We start from the raw sequence: 19,683 nt of genomic DNA on the forward strand, positions 1-19,683 counted from the left end.
ACTCAGTAAATATATTTTAAAAATTTGTGATATTTCTTCCCTAATATTTAATTTGATTACTACATTATCTAACTTTTGGAAAACCCTAATCCTATCACAAGGTCAGCAGTTCAAACCCACCAGCGGCTCCTTGGAAATCCTATTAAGCTTAACAGCACCAGCCACAAGAACAACAGGCTTTCAAGTAATGTTGCTTTTGTTATCCAAGGGACATTGTGTAGCATAGCCACACATAATAGTGGAAATCTTTTGTTTCCAGCTCCCTTGGTGGGAAAATCTCTTTCTCCAGTGATTCATTGAACTTCAGGCATTAGTTTTAATCTGGCCCCACCTATATGGGGAGTCCTTGTGTGATGCTGTAGCATAAACACTGGACGGCTAACTGTAAGGTGGCTCAAGCCCTTGGGGACCCTACACAATGTTGCTGTGAGTTGGAACTGACTCCAAGGCATTTAACAACAACACCCTGGTGTGGCACTGTAAGGTAAGCACTTGACCACAAGGTTGGGTTGAACTGCACGATCAGTGGTTCAACCTCACCAACCTCTCCTCGGAAATCCTATGCAGGGTGGCTATGAATCAGAACCGACTGGACAGCATTTGACAAGACCAACCACCACCTTTCTGAAGCTCACTGTCTAGATGTTAGTCACAAGAAACAGAGGGCCATCAGAATAGAAAGTGTGAGTACTCTGAGGGTGTAAATGCAGAATAGTGAGGTGCCCTAGGGCCCAACCCTCCCTGTTAGGGGTTAAGAGAATTTCTGTCTGTAGAAAGGAGCTCTGGCAGCGTAGTGGTTACGAATCGGGCTGCGAACCGCAAGTTCAGCACTTTGAAACTACCACCTGCTCCGCGGGAGAAAGATGAGGCTTTCTGCTCCCGTTAAGAGTTACAGTCTCGGAAATCCTGTACAGGGTCGCTATGAGTCGGAACCGGCTCCATGACACATAACAACAACAACAACAACAGGGAGGAGAAGTCTGAAAAGCAGATTAAGAAAGAATACCCCCTGAGGCAGGGGGAGGGTCAGGGGAGTGCTGTATTACAGAGGAGTGTTTAGCATAAAGCCAGATTCTGGGAGAAGACAATGTCAAGAAAAGGACCTGGGCAAACACATTTCAGTGGAGTGAGGGGCCAGTGAGCAGAGATGTGATGGGCATTGGGGAAATGACAACAAGGCGGGTCAGCACTTTGTGTGTAGGTCACATCTCAGTTGGTGACTGAGCTGGAGGCAGAGCTTGGTTATAGTGACTCAGAGTACTTTTTGACACCTTGTTTGAAGCCTTTGAAAATTAGTAAACCACCTTGACACAAGGAACTTTGATCTGTGTCCACACATTTAATTTCTTGACCATTCCTGGTAGCAGAGAGAGTTTGCTTTTAATTTTGACCAAGTCAATAAGGGTAAAGAAAAAATGGAAAGTTAATGATTAAGTAATAGCATGGTTGTAGTTCTGGAATTGCAGAATGACTCCAATGCCTTTGATTTTCACAGCATTGGAATGGCATTTATTAACAACAGTCTGTTCATCTTAGTTTAGGGGAAATGTTTCTCAGATTCACAGTTGTTGGGAAAAAGGCTGCTCTATGCAACTCCCTAGTCCTATGTGAATTTTATGTCCTGTATTGGAATGTCTTTGGGGACACTTCATCAACACTTTCTGGAGAGTGCTGGCAGCAAAGCCAGAGGGCAGAAGGTGAGGATAGGAGACCCTTTCTAGAAGCTAGTAGAGAGCAGACAGTGCTCAGTGGCCCAAGCTTTTGGGGACTCAGAGGTAGACTTTTGTTGCTGATGTTTTGTTTGTTGTTTTTTAAAGAAGGGAGAGACTTTCCCCCAACATTTTATTGTGAAACATTTTAAATATAAAGTGAAAAGAATTTTAAATGAAAATCCGTTACCTACCACTTGTATTTCACTATTCACATTTCTCATCTATCCATCATTACTGCATCTTATTTTTGATATCTTTTAATGTCAGTTATAGACAGCAGCATACTTCCCTCCAAATACTTCTGCATGCATTTCATTAGCTAGAATCTAATATTTACTTAAAGTTTTTTCTTTTAAGGTTAAATTTGCATGTAGTGAAATCTTAAATGTATATTTGCTAGGTTTTACCAAGTTTCTACCTATATAGCCCAAACACTTAATACGATCCCATGTGCCCCCTCATCTAGTGAGTCTCCTTCCCACCTCAGAGCTGCTCTTTTGCTTTTGATCCGCCATGGATTAGTCTTACTTGACCTTCACATAAATGGAATCATATAGTATGCATTCTTTTGTGTAAAATTCCTTTCACTCAGTTTAATGTTTCTGAGATTCATTCATATTGTTGCAAGCATCATCAGTTTGTTTCTTTTTACAGTAAAGTAGTATTCCATTGTATGAAAATATCACAGTTTGTCTGTACATTCTCCTGTTGTGGGCATTTTAATTGTTTCCAGTTTGGGGGTGTTATGTTAAAGCTGCTGTGTACACTCATGCACCAGTCTTTGTCTGGTGGACAAATATTTGTATTGCTCTTGTTAAATATCTAGGAATGGAATTTGTTAGATGATAGGGTAATTTTATAAGAAATTACTAGTGCTCTTTCTGAAATGGTTAATTAAGCATTTTATACTCTTACCATATTTGATAGAACCCTGGTGTGACACTGTAGGGTAAGCACTGGATCACAATGTTGGTTTGAACCTCAAGGTCAGCGGTTCAAATCTACCAACCACTCCTCAGAAACCCTATGGGTCAGAACTAACTCCATGACACTTAACAACAACAACAACAACCATGTTTGATAAGGAGTCCTGATAGTGTAGCAGGTTATCAGTTGGACTGTTAACCGCAAGGTCAGCAGTGTGAGTCTACTGTCTGATCTGCAGAAGAAAGATGAGGCTTTCTGTTCCCTTAAAGATTTATAGTCTTGGAAACCCATACAGGATCGCTATGAGCCAGAACTACTCCAAGGCACACAAGCACCACCATCTCCATTATATTTGATAGGTTTTGTCGATTTGTATCACTTAAGAAAGTCTTAAAACTGAGGGGAAGGAGCCAGTAGAAGGATAGGGTTTCTCACGTATTTGTAAGCATTGAGGTCTTAGTAAATAAATTTGCACAGATCTAGTCTGTTTACTGGGGTCGTAGTGTGGCTCTGTAGGATAAACACTGGATTGCAAGTTGGTTTGAACCTCAAAGTTGGTAGTTCAATTTACTGGCTGCTCCTTGGAAACCCTATACAGGGTCATTATGAGTTTGAATCAACTCGATGGCACTTAATAACAAGTTCATTTACTGGAGTCCTGGCGTGTTACTGTAGGATAAGCATTGGACTGCTGGACCAGAAGGTCTGTGGTTCAAACTTACCAGCTGATCCTTGGAAACTCTGTCCAGGGTTGCTGTGAGTCAGAACCAACTGGACAGCACTAAACAGTAACAGTCTGTTCATTACAGTACCCGGGTGATGCAGTAGGATAAGCACTACACTGCTAATCACAAGGTCGGTAATTCAAACCCATGAGGTTGCTCTGTGGGAGAAAGATGAGGCTGTCTGCTCCTGCGAAGATTTGTAGTTTCGGGAAACCCTGCATAGGGTCGTTACAAATTGGAGTTGACTCCATGGCAGTGGGCTTGGTTTTTTTTCTCCCTTTTAATCTGCTCACTAGTCCTTTTTACTGTGGTGACTTGCACATTGCTATGATGATGGAATATATGCCACTGGTATTTCAAACGTAGCTAGTCCCCAAATTATGATGGAATTCTGTTCTGACAACTCTGGTGTCAGTTGGTTCTGATGGAAATTTTGTTTTAAGTTTTCAAGGCCTGCTAGAAGGCAGTATTTTTTTTTTTTTTTTAAGTTTTTATTGTGAATTATGTGATAGTTTACATGGGAGAACGTTAGCTTTACATTTTATCCTGTCTTATTTCATTTCATTGCAATGATTATAATACCCTGCATGCATCACCAAACAGCCAAAGGGTACACCCCAGAAACCTGTCCCCTGGCCATCAACACACAGACCCTTTCCCTCCCTGAGTCCAGAGTCCCCAGCTGCTCCTTCTGTCCACATTATTGTCTCTGCCTCCATCTCTTGTATTGCTACTTTTCTGGATAGGGTCCCGCACTCCGCTGTTCTCCCTTGAAGGTCCCAGGTTCCTCCGGTCCTGGACTGCAAGATCAGCCACTCCCCTCCGTTTGTTACAAAACGTCTGCCTTTACATTTGCAACACTCACAATCAGTCCTGATAGCAATTCTTCACTATTGAACCGCAAGAGTTTTATCCCCATCTCCTTTCACCAGCCCCATCCAGACAGGTTGGAAACTGTGTGGACTCAGTGAAGATTCTACCTGCCCCCACTCCTTCTTGAAAGCTTGTAAGCCAGCCACTTACTGCCTTTGTAGGCTCCCCTTTCCCATTTTGGGTAGCCAGTGTCTAAGTTGCCCATCCCTGTCAGCCCCGTGTACCGAGGAGGTGGGAATAATGCTCGCTGTAATGATTTATTCCCTCTTTTGAGCTATTACATCCACAAGCATAGGTCAAGTTAATCAAATTGTAGTGGATTGCTCTTTTTTTCCTCTTCTTTCTTCCTCTAGTCGAGTTCTGGTCATCAGCCATTGAAGCCAGGTCAAATGGGTACTATCTGCAAGTATGGATGTTCTTCTGCATCTCCCCTCACTTCATTATCAGCCGGATGCTTCACTCTCCACTCTGTGACCATGTCCCTGTCCCTGTCCCTGGAACCAGGAGTCCCTAGGTCTCACCATACTGCTGGCCAACCATGCCTCAACCCAGGTTGACAGGAGTATTGAACGTGGTTGGACTTAGCTCACAACTTCATTGCTGTTTTTCTCCCACTTCCCCTTATCAGTGACCAACGTGCTCAGCAGCAACACCACATGCCTGCTTGTGTATTCCCCTTGAGTCTTAGTCTTGGAAGGGGGTTTGCCCTGAGGAGACCCTACCACTAGCCTTGATGGCTCCTGGGTGAAGACTTACTTGTTCTTGTAGTAGTCAATCAGACTGCCATTATTGTTTTTGATTTTTCCTGCTGGTCTTTCTTTTCAAGAAGTATCTTCTGTTCTTATAGCCATTCCAGGCTGGTCTGCTTGTCCTTTCAGTGGAAGTTTCCCACCTCAGCAGGTTCTGGATGAGGATCAGGATTCCACCTATGGTCTTATGCAATGCAAAGGTTCCACAGGAAGCCTCCTTCACAGGGCAAGTTCTAGCCCCATTTTAGATATTCCAATTAGTTATAGGCTGAAGACGGACTTACAAGCTTTCTATGTTGTTGTTTCTAAGTATTCTTTTCTCTACCCCTCAAGAGTCTATTTTACAATAGTAGGTAAGGGAACCCAAGATTCAAAAGACAGCCAAGCATCTTAACATTATTTCCCCTCTTTTGTCCATTCAAACCATGTCTCAATCCTTGTATCCCAGAGCCCTGTGTTCCAAGGTTGTATGTTAAGTTGTTGTTGTTAAGTGCCGTCGAGTCGGTTCCGACCCATAGCGACCCTGTACAGGGTTTCCGAGGGTGTAAATCTTTACGGGAGTAGAAAGCCTCATCTTTCTCCCGCGGAGCAGCTGGTAGTTTCGAACCGCTCACCTTAAGGTTCACAGCCCGATTCGTAACCACTACGCTAGGTTGTATATACATCATTATTTACCTCTGTCCCACTTAGCCCATGCAAACCTGCCTAACTGTTCTCCCATCCATAGAAGGCAGTATTTTTGAACAGTAAATCATAACAGAACATCTGGCGTGAACATCTGAGATTGATTACAAAAAATCCCCAACAAAACAGGTAGTTGTAAGTATGGTTTGTTGTAACTCAAATACATCTTAAGCTGGGGACTACCTATTCCAACTATGTTGTCAGGTTCCATTGCAGCTTCTAGACTAAGCCAGATGAGGAAGAAAGGTCTGGTGATCTAATTCTGAAATTAGCCAATGAAAACCCTGTGTCTCACAGCAGAATACTGTTTGGTGTATTGCTGGAAGATGAACCCCCTAGTTTGGAAGGCACTCAGAATACACAGCGGCCTCCACAGTGGACTGGAGATGACACAGTGTGAAGATGATACAAAACTAGGCAACATTTTGTTCCGTAGCACATGGGGTTGTCAGTGGCAGACGACAGTGATACTACCATTTAAGTATTAACCAGTTGCTGAATGCTTGAACCTTAGTATAATCAGATTTGGGTTTTATGATCTTCAGTTCCAATTGATACTAACTGCAGGGTGACTATGATTTGGAACCTACTCAACAGCACCTAACAGCTAACAACAAGCCTTTGAATATATTCCGACACTGGGATGTTTCTCTAAGAATCATTTTCTGAAGACAGTTTGCTTTGTTTTACGGTTTTCTTCTTCCAAAACATGCCCACCAAGTGACCTTGTATTGTTTGTGCATTCGGCACCCTTTTTTGTGTGTAGAAATAAGAGTCCAAGTTTATTTATATAATCCCCTTGATTGTTAACCACCCGTACCTCCACCAATTGGAAGGAAATCCCTTATTAGTCATCCCTGTTGCAATAATCTTCAATGCTGGGCACAGTTTCCAAAGATCAAATGCTTGAGAGCTCTAGACCAGAAACTGGGAAGATCAAGGCAAGGCGGAGAGGGCACTAGGGTTGGAATTTCTGAAAGGGAGCATTTATCTCATAGGAGGCTTAGCACGATAGGGCTAGGGTAAGCATGGCTTTAGTGATTAGCTTTTGCCTCACTGATCAGAAAGAGTTTGGTGTATTTTTGAAACAACTTTGACTGATCTAGGTTTTCCTTTCTTCGCATGACCACCTCTCCTCTCACTTTTTCACTTGGTTAGTCCAGGTGGCCCCTGACTAGACATCACTTTCCCGGAGAGCTGGGATCCTGCTTTCTTGAGACCCTCTATCGAATGCAGAGTGCAGAAGCTTTGGAATTTATACTTATTTAGAGCAGTAGGAGTTTTGCAGTCTTTTTGAATCACTGTCCTTCATTTCTGAAAGCACAAAGTCATCGTCAGACAAGCCTGATACTCTGCTCATTAGTAATGAGGATTTTTTGTCAACAAAATGACAGTGTTGTTGAGACTGTCCATCTCAGATGTCTGGCCCTCAGAAAAGAAGTTTGCATGGCGCTAAAGAGGAGAAGCAATGCATAAATTTGGCACACCATAAACTTCATTTACTGATATTTTCAATTCCATCCATAGCTATTTTCAAAAATCTTCCTCCTTCTCTATAATCTGAAAGTGAATTTAGCAAAGGCAGGAATTGTAACAACACAACTGTTGGCGTACTCAAGTTAAAACAGCTCAGGCAGTGCGAGGGCAGCAGTAGTAAACAGCTTTGGTTATTTTGGGGGAATTTTTCCTTAAATTATGCTTGATCCCAGGCAGCTGTGTGTGATTTGTCTAAATTAACAAATTCTAACTGTGGTTAATTTTTATTTTCATGGCTTTGGCATATTTTTCCTGCTTCTTTTTTTGTTGTTGTTTTACATAAAAAAAAAAAAAAAAGACATCACTGACTTATTCATGCTGCACATATTTTTGGGTTGGATTTTCACACCATTCCATGCTCCATGTAGCTTCTGGCTAGCAAGGAGGATGAGGACACACTCAAAATTGGAGAGGACGACAAGAATCATTTCCGTAGTGACCAGCATTTGGAGCAGAGTGATGAGGTAGGAACGTGACAATCAACTCCTCATTCTGCCCACCCCAAGCCCATGCTTTCTCCTAGTCTTGACTGAATTCTGCCTGAATGGAGTGCCTGCTGTGTGCTACAAAAGAGATTTAGCCCTTTGCTCCTGAACTTGGTTGAAGATGACATCAAATGTATAGTTGCAAATTGTGAATATAAAATACAAAGTGTAATTATGAGGGAATACAGTCATCTGAAATTGGACCTGGACGGATCTTTAGATCTCTAAGTCTAAAGAACCAATGATGGAAGCATACTTCCCTCATTGGGAGATTGGAAACTACAGATTTGTCATGTATGGCTTTCAAGGAGTCAAGAATAGGAGACCATTAAAATGTAGATCATTTTGGAGATCAAAACAATTAAATAGGGGGTTTTAGTGTCAGAGAGACCTGCGTTTGAATCTTGCCTTTGCCATTGTTAGCTATGTGACAGGGGCAATTCGTGTAAACTCTAAGCCTGAATTTTCCCTGCCAATGGGGATATTAGTATTTCCTTGTTAGGATTGTTGTGATATTTAAGTAGAAAGGCATATAGTAATTGCTCAGTAGATGATAGCAATTACTATTTTTATAATTATACTTTGAACTTTCCTTCCATTGTAAATAGCTTATTTGATGAATTTAAGAACTAGATTGGTGGCAAACAAGACCCTGTAAATAACAGCTCATTTGTGTGGGTCTTGTCTTCCATCTCAAAATCTTAATCATTTTACAGGTATGGAGAGAGCAGTGATGGCTAGTGTATATATCACCAGCAGTAATGAAGTCAAGAGGAGTTATTTATAGACTGGTGGAGGAAATTTACAGCTTTGGGAAGAAGAGAAATAATGTTAATTGCAGCTCCTCAAGACATGCCCAGCACAGGCTTTAACTAGATGTATCCTTGGTGCCACTCCTATGGGACCCTCAGTGACCCAAGAAGGTGGATTCATAAATAACATCTCCCTGGAAATGAGGAACTCCCCATCCTTATAATGAAACAAATCAAAGTCATGTTAATTAGTATGTGTCTGTAAAGAATGAGTCTGCTTTCTGATAAGAAGAGTGATAAACTGCTGGAAGCATATAATTAATGTCCAGAGGACGCATTACTAACGGTGTGTTTCCATACCCTTCTTGGGAAGAAAGTACAAGGACTTGTCACGGTGGTGTGACTCACATCCAGTGTGACCAGTAAGACACTGCACTAGGCACTTACAGTGAGTTTTCCATCTCATTTCATTTTTGTAAGCGCCTTGGCAGATGGGTATTACTATTCCCATTTTATAGATGAGGAAACTGAGGGTAAGGAAAGGTGATGTCAACATCTCTGTGTTCCTTCCAGAATATTTTCCTGCTTTTTGGCGACTGTGTGGGGACCTGTGTGCCTGTGTCCCTCTGTCCCCTCCCTCCTCCCTTCATTTTCTTGGTCTTTTCCTCACTGGCTCTGGGTCTCTGGCTCAAACTTGTCCATTCACCCTTGGTCTCCATCCTGTGTATCCCTCTTTGTGTCTCCTTAGCCTCTTTCTTATTTCATTGTTGGACCAAATCATTTTATTTGCAGATCATGGAGGACTGTCCCAAAGGAGGCTGTAAAAATGGATACTTACGGCACACAGATTCCAGTATTTTAGACTACGATGGAGCCTGCAAGCCTAGTTGTCCTGGGGACCTGAGTCTAGAAGGAGGAGAGCTCATGAACCTGTTTGCCCCTTTCTTTAATGAGAAAGCCACATTGTTACTGAAATCCAGGTACTTGTGGGTATTACTGTCTCTTTCTAGTGTGAGAGGAGATCAAACTCAGTTTGCTAAATGGATTTGGATGGTGGTGCTCTGTGGTTTACCTGAGCAAGCTCCTGAACCGGCTGGAGGGAATCTTGCCAGTGATGCAGATGTAGAATTAGGTTGTATGCTAGTGGCTGTGAGGGGACTTCAGCAAAACCTCCCGTAAGCCCATTATATAGAGAGAATTTGAAAGAAAGCTTTTCTTGAGAATTATTCCTGGGGGCCTCCAAAGGGGCGGTCTGACTATCAGAGAGAAGAATCAGCTGTACTGAAATCTCTCTTCCAGTTTCTGCAACTGATTAAAAAATACCATTGTAGTTATGACTCTGCTGTTTTATGTTGAGCTTGAAGTAAAAATTTTTATCTGCTGGGAGTCATTCCTGTGTGAGGAAATAATACAGGTTGTTTTTCTTAAAACCAAATAGAAGAAACAGTCGGTACATTTGTATTTTTAATTAATCCTTTAGGAGCACTTTCCCCCTCCCCCTTCACATGCTTTCTAGCCTATCACAACAGGCTTTGGAATCAGGAAGACATTTGCCACCAACTCTCAGTGCCTCAGTTTCTTAGATTATTTCTTGGAAGCTGTGAGGATTAAGAAAAGATCATTTTTATCAAAGTGTCTAGCACACAGTGTGTGTTCAAGAAAAGTTTTCAGTTTTCCATTGTGGATGGAGAAGTGGAGCTGGAGGCTTCTGTTCAAGACTCTTGGCAAAAGCCCGGAACCCTAGTATGTGTATCTCCTCTGTCATTAGTGAGCTAAGCCTGATAAACATTTCACTAGCTAAGAAAAGGATTGAAGCATTTGGTTTGGGAGCTCTGGCTAACCTCTCTCCAATCCCCTGACATCCTTCTGTCATTGTGCCTTGAGTCCTGTTGGGGACTCTGGTTGGTCAAGAACACGACTAATTAGGCACAGACTCCTTATTCCATCCCAGTGGATAGGTCAATTGAATTCAGTTATTTTCGGGCATAGATCCTGGGTCTTGGTGGACTTACCCAGTGATTATTCTGGTTTGTCTTAAAAGAGTGTCAGGTGACCATAGTTGAAACTTGAGAAATGGGGGATTCCCTAAACATCAGGGTCCCATCTTATGTATCAGAATTTAAAAATGTAACCCTCTCTGATTACCCTGCAAGAATGTACTTGAGTGAACTAAGCCAACACGAAGTGCAATGGGCTTTAATGGGAGTGTTTTGATTGGGGTAGTTGTACTCCCCTCAAAGGAACAGGAATGTTTCAGTTCCACATGGTTGTTGTTGTGCAAGCACATGGGCTGAGATCACTTAGACTGTCAGTGGAAGTCCAAAATATTGATATTTAGAAATTTAGACATAATTATATTTCTTAAGAAAGCACTGTGGGAGGCAGTACTATGCAGACCAGTTTTGGTGTGTGTTTTTTTAACTTTTTATTGTGAATTAGGTGCAGGTTAATAGACAAGGTTATCAGTTCTACATTCAGCAAACTATCCACCTTGTTTCATCTCAGTGATTGCAGTCCCCTCCCTGCAGCAACATTTATTCCACTTCCTCCCTGTGGCTCCCTGTTTACATCTTATATTTCATAAATGAACAAGGTAAAAATATTTGATGTGTACTTAAAACAAAAAAATATATTCATTTGAAAGCCCCACAAGCACATAGCCACTGTCTTTGCTGACACCACTTTTCTAGGTAGGGCTCTCATGCTCCACTCATACTCTTCTTTCTTGATGGTCCTGGGATCATCTGTTCCCGACATGAAAGATTACATACTCCCTCCTTTTAGTTACACATTTTCTACTATTACAGTTATGACAATCGCAATTAACCCTGCTAACAATTACTCAACATTGAGTCATAAAATCCTATCACCATTGTCTTTTACCAGATCCATCTAGGAAAAAGGGAAACTGTTGAGTGGGGATTCTGCCTTACCCCCCTCATTCTGTAGCTGAGCACACTCATGAGAGCTTGTAAGCCAGTCACTTCATGCTTTCATAGCCCCACCCCCCCACCAACTTTTATAGCTAATGTCTAAATTTCTCATCCCTATCAAACCATTATGCTTAGGAAATAAGGCTGTTCCTTGATATGAAGAATCCTTTCATTGTAGTTGGAATTTTGAGTCACTGCATTTATTGGCAAAAAATCTAGTTCTTATTGAAGAAAAGACCTGCAGAAGAAAAAAGCAGACTGTTTGGCTGTTTGAATATCAAGCAAGCTGTTTGCTTTGGAGGCATCAAGGAAAGTACAGTCAGTCCATCAGGAAAAACCCCCTTGTAGGACTGAAACTCAAAGGGAGCCCATTTGTTGCAATTTGTACTTGTTCTCAGTATTAAACATCTTTATCTTCCTCAGTGCAAGTTTGGGAGTTCATGCACGCCTCCCTGCACTTCAGACTAGTTGGCTGCTTCACTCTTGGCCCCCAGGGCTAGGTCAGTGACTGTAGGCTCAGAAGTTCACACATCTTCCTAAACTTCAGACCAGCCAGCCCTTCCTCTTCCCTCTCTCATCTCAAGGTCAATGGGTGCCAATAGAACATGGCCAGAGTCAGCCCATGTCTTCATTGCTGCGTTTCCCCTATTTCCACTCACAAGTAGACCCTAGTGGTCACCAATGAACATAGTAGACTGCTCATGGGTTCCCTTTGAATTTCAGAATTTCACCTATGGCTACATACTCTACAAAGGCTTAACAAGAAGCCTATTTCCCTGGGCAAATTCTAACTCCCCTTTTAGAAAATCCATTCAGTTGTAGGCTGAAGCTGGGCTACAAGCTTTCTGTCATCATAATTCTCATTATTCATTTCTATCACCAATAAATGTCTATTTTACAATTATGGGGAAGGGAAACCAATATCCACAAAACAGTCAAGCATATAAACATTCCCACCCTCCTTTACCTATATTAGCTATGTTCAGACCAGTTTTGACCTTTGCTATTCAGTTACCTGTTCCCTTCCCAGCACTCCTAATAGATGTATGTTTCACAGATCTTCTGGGCATTGTTGGCCATCTCCATTGTTGGAAAAGGCTTCCTAATGTCTGAATATGCCGCCCTCATCTAAACCTCTGCGTAGTGTCTGTTCACTGTGCACTGCCGAGCCTTAAGAGAGTGGGTCATGAAAGTGACCCCAACAGGCCTGCTGAGGTCCACCTAGGATCTGCACCTCATCCGGCACACATACTCCACACCTGCCTCATTTCCTCCTCTTACCAACCTTGCATGCTGCTGCTGGTGATCGCCTTATAGGTGTGGGAACGGACATTTGTCAAGGTCATAGTCCCTTACCCAGTAAGTAATAGAGCCATTGAAGAATTTTCCAAGGAAATTAAAAAAAACAACACTTTTCCTTGGGATAGCTCTGATTGGGCAGGGAAACATCAATTTTTCTACCTAGGAATCCCCTCCAGCTGGTAGGTGTGCCCTGAAAAAAAAACAGGATTTAGAGTCAGAAATACATGGTCTCTAGCCCAGTTGTGCCATCTTGGTTTATTTATCTGTAAAATTGGAATAATAATACTTATTTGCCCTGTAGAGATCTTGTGAAGATTAAATGAAATAATGGATATAGAAACCCAGATTGGTATTAAGTGGAGTTTTGGTGATGTTTCTAAGGGGCTCTGGTAGTGTAGTGGTTACGAATTGGGCTGCAAACTGCAATGTCAGCAGTTCGAAACTACCAGCTGTTCCGCGGGAGAAAGATGAGGCTTTCTGCTCCCATATAGATTTACACCCTCTGAAACCCTGTACACGGTCGCTATGAGTCGGAACCGACTCCACGGCACATAACAACAACAATCCCACTCACCCCAGGCAAAATTTGCACTACATGCAAGGACCAGTAGCCAGCCAGTGAATCTGTCTCTGTGTTCATTGCTGAGCCAGTTTCTGATAACCCCAGTGCAGCTCTGATAGAGCTAGATGAAAAGATTCAACTTAGACTTTGAGCTTCCCCTTAGCCTTTGCACTCCTCACCTTGGAGCCTTCCACTCTGTGACCTAAGGGGCTAGCAGAGTAGCTAGGTCAAGAGTAACTGATTCCGCTTACCTATTCTCTAGAATTGAATAAGATACCTTAGCCTGATTCATTGTCTTGCCCTTGACCAAGCAAAGCAGTTCTTACCTTGAAGGTTGAGTGGAAAGGGTCAGAGTGAGATTCAGCCTGACCTATGGAGAATGGACTGGCATGGTCCCTGTTCTCCTGGAAGTTCACCATGGGTGTGATTCCCTACCCCTCTCTGTGCTTCCGAATCACCTGGTTTCAACTGCCTGGAATACACATGGTGTAGGATTTTACCACTTAAAGGTTTGTGGTCTTTGCAGCTAAAACTAGGTGAGAAATTTGATATTTAAAAAATTGTTAACAACGTTAAAGGGGATCTGTGGGGACTATGTAATTTTTTTAAGTCTTTTTTTTTTTTTTTAAAGGCTAATAGTTTCATTCTGTTGTGCATAGGGTTGCTATGAGTCCGTACCGACTCTATGGCACCTAACAAAAACAAAACTAGTACTGTGTAATCTTTCAGAATTAGAGAGGACAACTCCTAGGAAATCTGAGTTAGAATACTCTTGAGACAATGAGGGATAGGTGAGCTTCCACCAGGCTGGCTAGCACCCAAAGAGAAACAGACCAAGACACTCCGAAGTCTTTAGGAGAGAAGACTTTGCAAGTGCATTAAGGTAGGTTCCGCATTGGAAAGGAACTAGACCTTTGGAAGTTCTATTCAAAAACTGTGTTGGCTTTCTCCATCACCACCCACATTTTATGGGCTTGTAAGTCCTGACCATTCATCTCCTAAATAGTTCTTGAATCCACATACTTTCCTCTACCATTAGTGCCATGTCTGCAGTTTAAGCTTTCTCTAAGAATACTGCAGTAACCTAACCAGTGCCCTGTAGCTGCCCTTGCCCCTTCCATACTGTTTTTCATATTGTTTGTGGAGTGAGTACTTGAATATGTCAGAGACACTACAAAACCTGAATAGGCCTAATGTAGTCTGGTAGGCCTCCCCTCTACTCTAGTTGCCTTGCTTTCCGTGTTTTGGACACACTGCCCTTTTAGTTCTTCTTGATTCAGGTCAGGTACTTGCGTAGGTCATGTTTAAAATTGAACATTACTAATTTCAGAACAAGCACTCAGCATTGCCCAGTGTAAGACTATTTTGCAACTTGCCTCTTCTCCTTACTCCTACCCCTCCCTGACTGATGACCTTATTATAGATGTCACTGAGAAAACAACTGAAGTCAAATTGAAACGACTATTTTCCTTCAAGGACCACCCATTTATTTTCTTTTGTAATTCACAAACTTTCTAATGATGGAATGAAAGAATTATCCCTGCTCCTATCCAAGGGCAGCCCCTCCTCCGTGCTATAACATACAGTCCATATCCTCCCACAACCCCCCTTTCAGCATCATTTTTCTTGTCACTGAGTCATTTCCATAAGCCTACGACATGTCTCAATATCAGCCATTTCAGAAAACTGCTTCCTCTACCCCCAACCTCATGTTTTGACCAGCTACTTGCCCCATTTCTTTATTCCCATTCAAGGAAAGAATGCATGAAAGAAATCCTTCTCATCCCATTCCAGGTACTTTCATATCTTCACTCTACTTATCAAGATCAGAAACAATTTCCAAGTTGCCAAATCCAGTGGTTAGTGTCTTGGCCTTCTAGCACCCTCCGGCTCTTCTCTCTCTCTCTCTCTCTTTTTTTTTGCCTTCTGTCCTTCTGTCCCTACCCTCTCCTTGGGTTTTTCTTCTACCTCGCTGGTCTCTCCATTTCAGACTCCTGTGCTGTGCTGGCTCTTCTTCTGTCAAATGTTGAATGTTGGAATGTGCCAGAGCTGTGCAATCAGCCCCTTTTTTTTCCTTCTATCTCTTCACACTTCCATGGCTTTGAAGTATGCTTAAGTGACGTCTAAATTTACACCTACAGCCCAGACCTCTCTCCAGATCATACAGTCAGCTGTCTACTTGACATCTCCAGAACGCTTAATAGATACCTAAAATTTAATCTGTCTAAAATCTAACTTCCTGTCCCATTCAACTGCTTCTGCATTCTTTTACATGTCAGTTAGCAGCACTGTTTCCTATCTAATAGCTGTGCCACAAAGTCTAAGAGTCTGTCCTTTTTTCACTCATTTCATCAGTCCTCCTTTCACCAGCAAATCCTATTAATTCCACCTCCCCAAATATCCGTGGAAGCTGCCAGCATTTCTTTCCTGCACTCTTCCATCAGCAGTCTCTTGTTTGTCCTTCTCCTTTCATTTTTGCCCTGCTACCGTCGTTCTCCACAGAGCAGCCAGATCCCTCTTTTTAAAACTTAGGTCAGATCATGTGTCCTCAGTGGACTACCATTGCTCTTACAGAGTAAAATTAGAATGTCGTGACCTGACTTCTTCCTACTTCTTTGTCTTCATCACCTACCACTCTTGCTGACTGGACTCCAGCCATACTCACCTTCTTTCTGTCCTTTAAATATACAAGCCTGTGCTCGTTTCAAGGCCTTTTCAGTAACTGTTCTTTTACCTGGAAGGCTGTTTTCCCTGATATATCCAAGAGGAGCGGGTAGTACCTTAGCTCAGAAATCTGCTCATAGAGAGCCTTTCATGACCACCATATCTAAAAGAAATTCCTATGTCTGCACTTTGCCAGAACTTTCCCCCCTTTTTATAAAAAAATCCATAGTCTTTATCACTACCTTAGATTGTTTATGTTGTTGTTGTTGTTAAGTGCTGTTGAGTCGGTTTCGACCCATAATGACCCTGTATAGGATTTCCAAGGAGCAGCTGGTGAGCTTGAACTGCTGACCTTGCAGTTCAAACGGCTTTGCAGTCTGGCGCATTAACCCACAGCGCCACACCAGGGCTCCTAGATTGATATACATACACATGTGTGTATATATGTATGTATGAATGCATATCTGCCTTACCTGTCTTCTTAGTGAAGTATAAGCTCTATGAGAGCAGGACTCCCTCTTTCTTCATCATCATGATTCCAGCTGCCTCTATGACACATGGGAGGCACTCAGTATATATGCTGAATGGATAGAGAAATTATGACAAATGCAACATTATGGCAGAAGCTAAATTTAGAAACGTTGCAAGAGAACATCTTTGGAGTCAGAAAGGTCTAGGTTCCAGTCTTTTCTCTGACAATTTTCTGAGAGATCTTGAAGCTTTATGAGCCTGTTTTTTCATCTGTAAAATGGGGCTAATAACAGTCCCCTGTAGTCCTGTGAGGATTAAACGTGTTTAATATTTTTAAAGACTCTGCCATGTGTGAGTGCTTAGTAAATGTCAGTTCTTTTTTCCTTACATCTTCTACATGGCAAAGATGTTTGGGACGGGTATGTCAACAGTGTTTGGGTCTCTGACACGACCCTCGGACTGAACCATTAAAAAGGTCCTGATTACCATGACAACTTAATCCGCTGTTCAAATCTCCAGAAAAGGGACACTTGAAATGTTCTATTTAAGAGCACCAGCACTTTAGTATATTATAATGGCTTTTTCCACCACTTTTTACTACCCATTTGTAAAGCCTTTTCCTGAGTTTTATTGTGTTTTGTTTGGTATTGAGTAATGGTGCTTCTTTGGCTAGCTGAATAACAATTGTCATTATTTTTAATCTTTATTAAGGGAAGAAGAGGGAAGGAAGATTTAGTTTAACATCTCCTGATAAATGAAAGTCGAGATTTAATCTGCTTTAAGCTGGTTTGGGATGCTGTATTACACCCACCTGCCTGTTTTCCTCAAGTCAGTACTGAATGATAGTGACCCTTTAGGACAGGCTAGAACTGCCCCAGAGCATTCCCAAGGCTGCAGTTTTCACAGAAGCAGATTGTCGCATCTTTCTCCCACAGAGAAACTGGTGGGTTTGAACTGCTGAACTTTCAGTTAGCAGCCTAGTGCTTACTTAACCAATGTCCTACTACAGCTCCTGATTCCATAATAGAAGTGAAACATGTACCAGTCATCAAATATTAAATTTTTGTTTTCATTTACCCCTTTATAGTATACTGTAGATGTTTAATTTGACTTAAATAGACTCTGTCTTTGGGCTACATGATAGTGATCCAGACTTGAATAAGGCCCTAGCCCTGCCCTCACCAGACCTGTAGGAAAGATAGACTAAGGATGCATGTGCTTTCTAGTGGTAGCAGAGATACAGAGATAGGGAAGGTCAGGAAGGTTCTAGCAGAACAGTGGTAACAAAAATAAGGAGGAAGAGGTCAGGGCATGTTAAAGGAGTTGGTAGAGTCCTATTTGACTTTATCACTAGGTTTCTTGGAATAAGACAAGCAGGAGAAATTGAAGAAACAAGGAAAGAGGAGGAAAAAAAGAACTATCATCAGTGAGAATCTCTTCTGCCCCGTCCTTCTACTGACCACCACATCTCCTTTCTCCTAGTCTTTGCCTCTTACAGCTTGTCATTTCCTTTTTCTACATCTTCTTTTCTACATAACATAGCTTACTTTTTTTTTTTTTTTTTTTGTGAATGCTTTCATCCTTTATTTATTTATTTATTTTTGGATGATTTAAACATACTTATTTTAACATCTTTTTGAGATGACTTTATTTCTATTTTCCTGGGTATGTTTTCTCTAATTTGTTGGATTGTTATTTGTTTTTCATAATGCTGGATTTTGTTGGCAGCTTCAGTTTGCTTGTATTTACAGCCCTGTGCCGCACCCTTACCCTGACTTCTTCCTGCATGGTGATTTTGATGTTGTCTCAGTTTGGCCCTCTGAGGTCTCATGCTGCAGGGAAATGACTCTTTCAGTTCTTGAACTAGTTCTTGAAGCACACATATTTGCCTAGTTCCTAAAGTGTGCCTTTGTTCCTGCCTCCTCTGTGGGTAAGCCTCATTGTGCTGCCTGCAATCTCTGCCTTTTTAGCCTCTGGCGCTGGGCAGAAGGAGACAGATGTGTCATGAAGTTTATAGGTCTCTCTGTCACCAAGAGAATTGAACTTCTGGATCCCTCTGCTAGCTGTAAATACCCATCACTTCACAGTTTCTTCTCACGGTTGCACTTTCCCCCTTTGTTTCTGATTTTTTGGATGGTTTGTTGTGGGTTTTTGAGTCCTGTATGTCTTTTCTAGATTAAAGAGATGGATTGGCACAGTAGCCACAACAATGGACTGAAAACCTGAAGATAGCACAGGACTGGATGACATTTTGTTCTGTTACATGTGAGGTGGCCATGAGTTGGAGCTGACGGCAACAAAAAAGTGTAGCTTTTGGCTGTCATTTACATGTGGTGAGAATTTGGTGTAGCTCTGTAGGATAAGCACTGGACTGCTGACTGTCAGGTCCATGATTCAAACCTGCCAGCCGCTCTTCAGAAACCCTATACAGGGTTGCTGTGAGTTGGAACCTACCTTATGGCACTTAACAGCAACAGAGCATAGTGGGAGGGAGAGGCTCTTGTATGTATTCACACCACCATTGTGACAGAAAATCTCTCCATTCATTCTTACACAACAATCAGAGTCATCTTTGTGGCCATGTCACTTCATCTCAAAGAGCCTTTAGGTAGCACTTCTTTTGTTGTTATTGTTGTTAGGTACCATCGAGTTGGTTCCAACTCACAGTGACCAGATGCAGAACAGAATGAAACACTGCCTGGTTCTGTACCATCCTCACAGTCCTTGCTTTGTGTGACCCATTGTTACTGCCACTGTGTCATGCATCTCCTTGCGGGCCGTCTTCCTCTTATTCCCTGATCGGGCTCCCCTTCTCCAAGAATAATGTTTTTCTCCAGGGACTTGTCTCTCCTGATGATGGTAAGAGAAATGAAGTCTCAGCATGGTTGCTTCTAAGAAGACAGATTCTGGTAGTCTGGTACTTTCACCATTCTTTGTCAGCACCATAATTCAAATGCAAGATTGTTCTAAGTCTTCCTTATTCATTGTCCAACTTTCACATGTAGACTAGATTATTGAAAGTACCATGACTTGGATGAGGTGCACCTTACTGCTCAAACTGACATCTTTGCTCTAGAACATTTTCAAAAGGTCTTTTTAGCATATTTACCTAATGTGATATGTCATTTGATCTCTTAACTGCTGCTTCTATGAGCATTGATTGTGGATCCAAGAAAATGAAATTTTTGACAACTTCAATCTTTTCTCCAGTTATCATGATGTTATTTAGTGGTCCAGTTATAAAGATTTTTGTTTGACTTTTTTATATTGGGGTGCAATCCAATCTGAAGGCTATGGTCTTTGGTCTT

At 42.0% G+C, this 19,683-nt stretch overlaps 1 protein-coding gene across 1 annotated transcript in view; it reads left to right on the forward strand.

Moving 5' to 3' along the window:
• CDK5RAP2 (CDK5 regulatory subunit associated protein 2) overlaps positions 1-19,683 on the forward strand; it is a 255,327-nt gene that overhangs the window by 139,151 nt on the left and 96,493 nt on the right. Inside the window, exons 19-20 of the mRNA XM_006865676.1 lie at positions 7,575-7,670; positions 9,236-9,423. Of these exons, the coding sequence (XP_006865738.1) occupies positions 7,575-7,670; positions 9,236-9,423 (284 nt within the window). The remainder of the gene's footprint in view (positions 1-7,574; positions 7,671-9,235; positions 9,424-19,683) is intronic.

Source organism: Chrysochloris asiatica, unplaced genomic scaffold, assembly GCF_000296735.1.
Source record: "Chrysochloris asiatica unplaced genomic scaffold, ChrAsi1.0 scaffold00081, whole genome shotgun sequence".
Taxonomy (NCBI): domain Eukaryota; kingdom Metazoa; phylum Chordata; class Mammalia; order Afrosoricida; family Chrysochloridae; genus Chrysochloris; species Chrysochloris asiatica.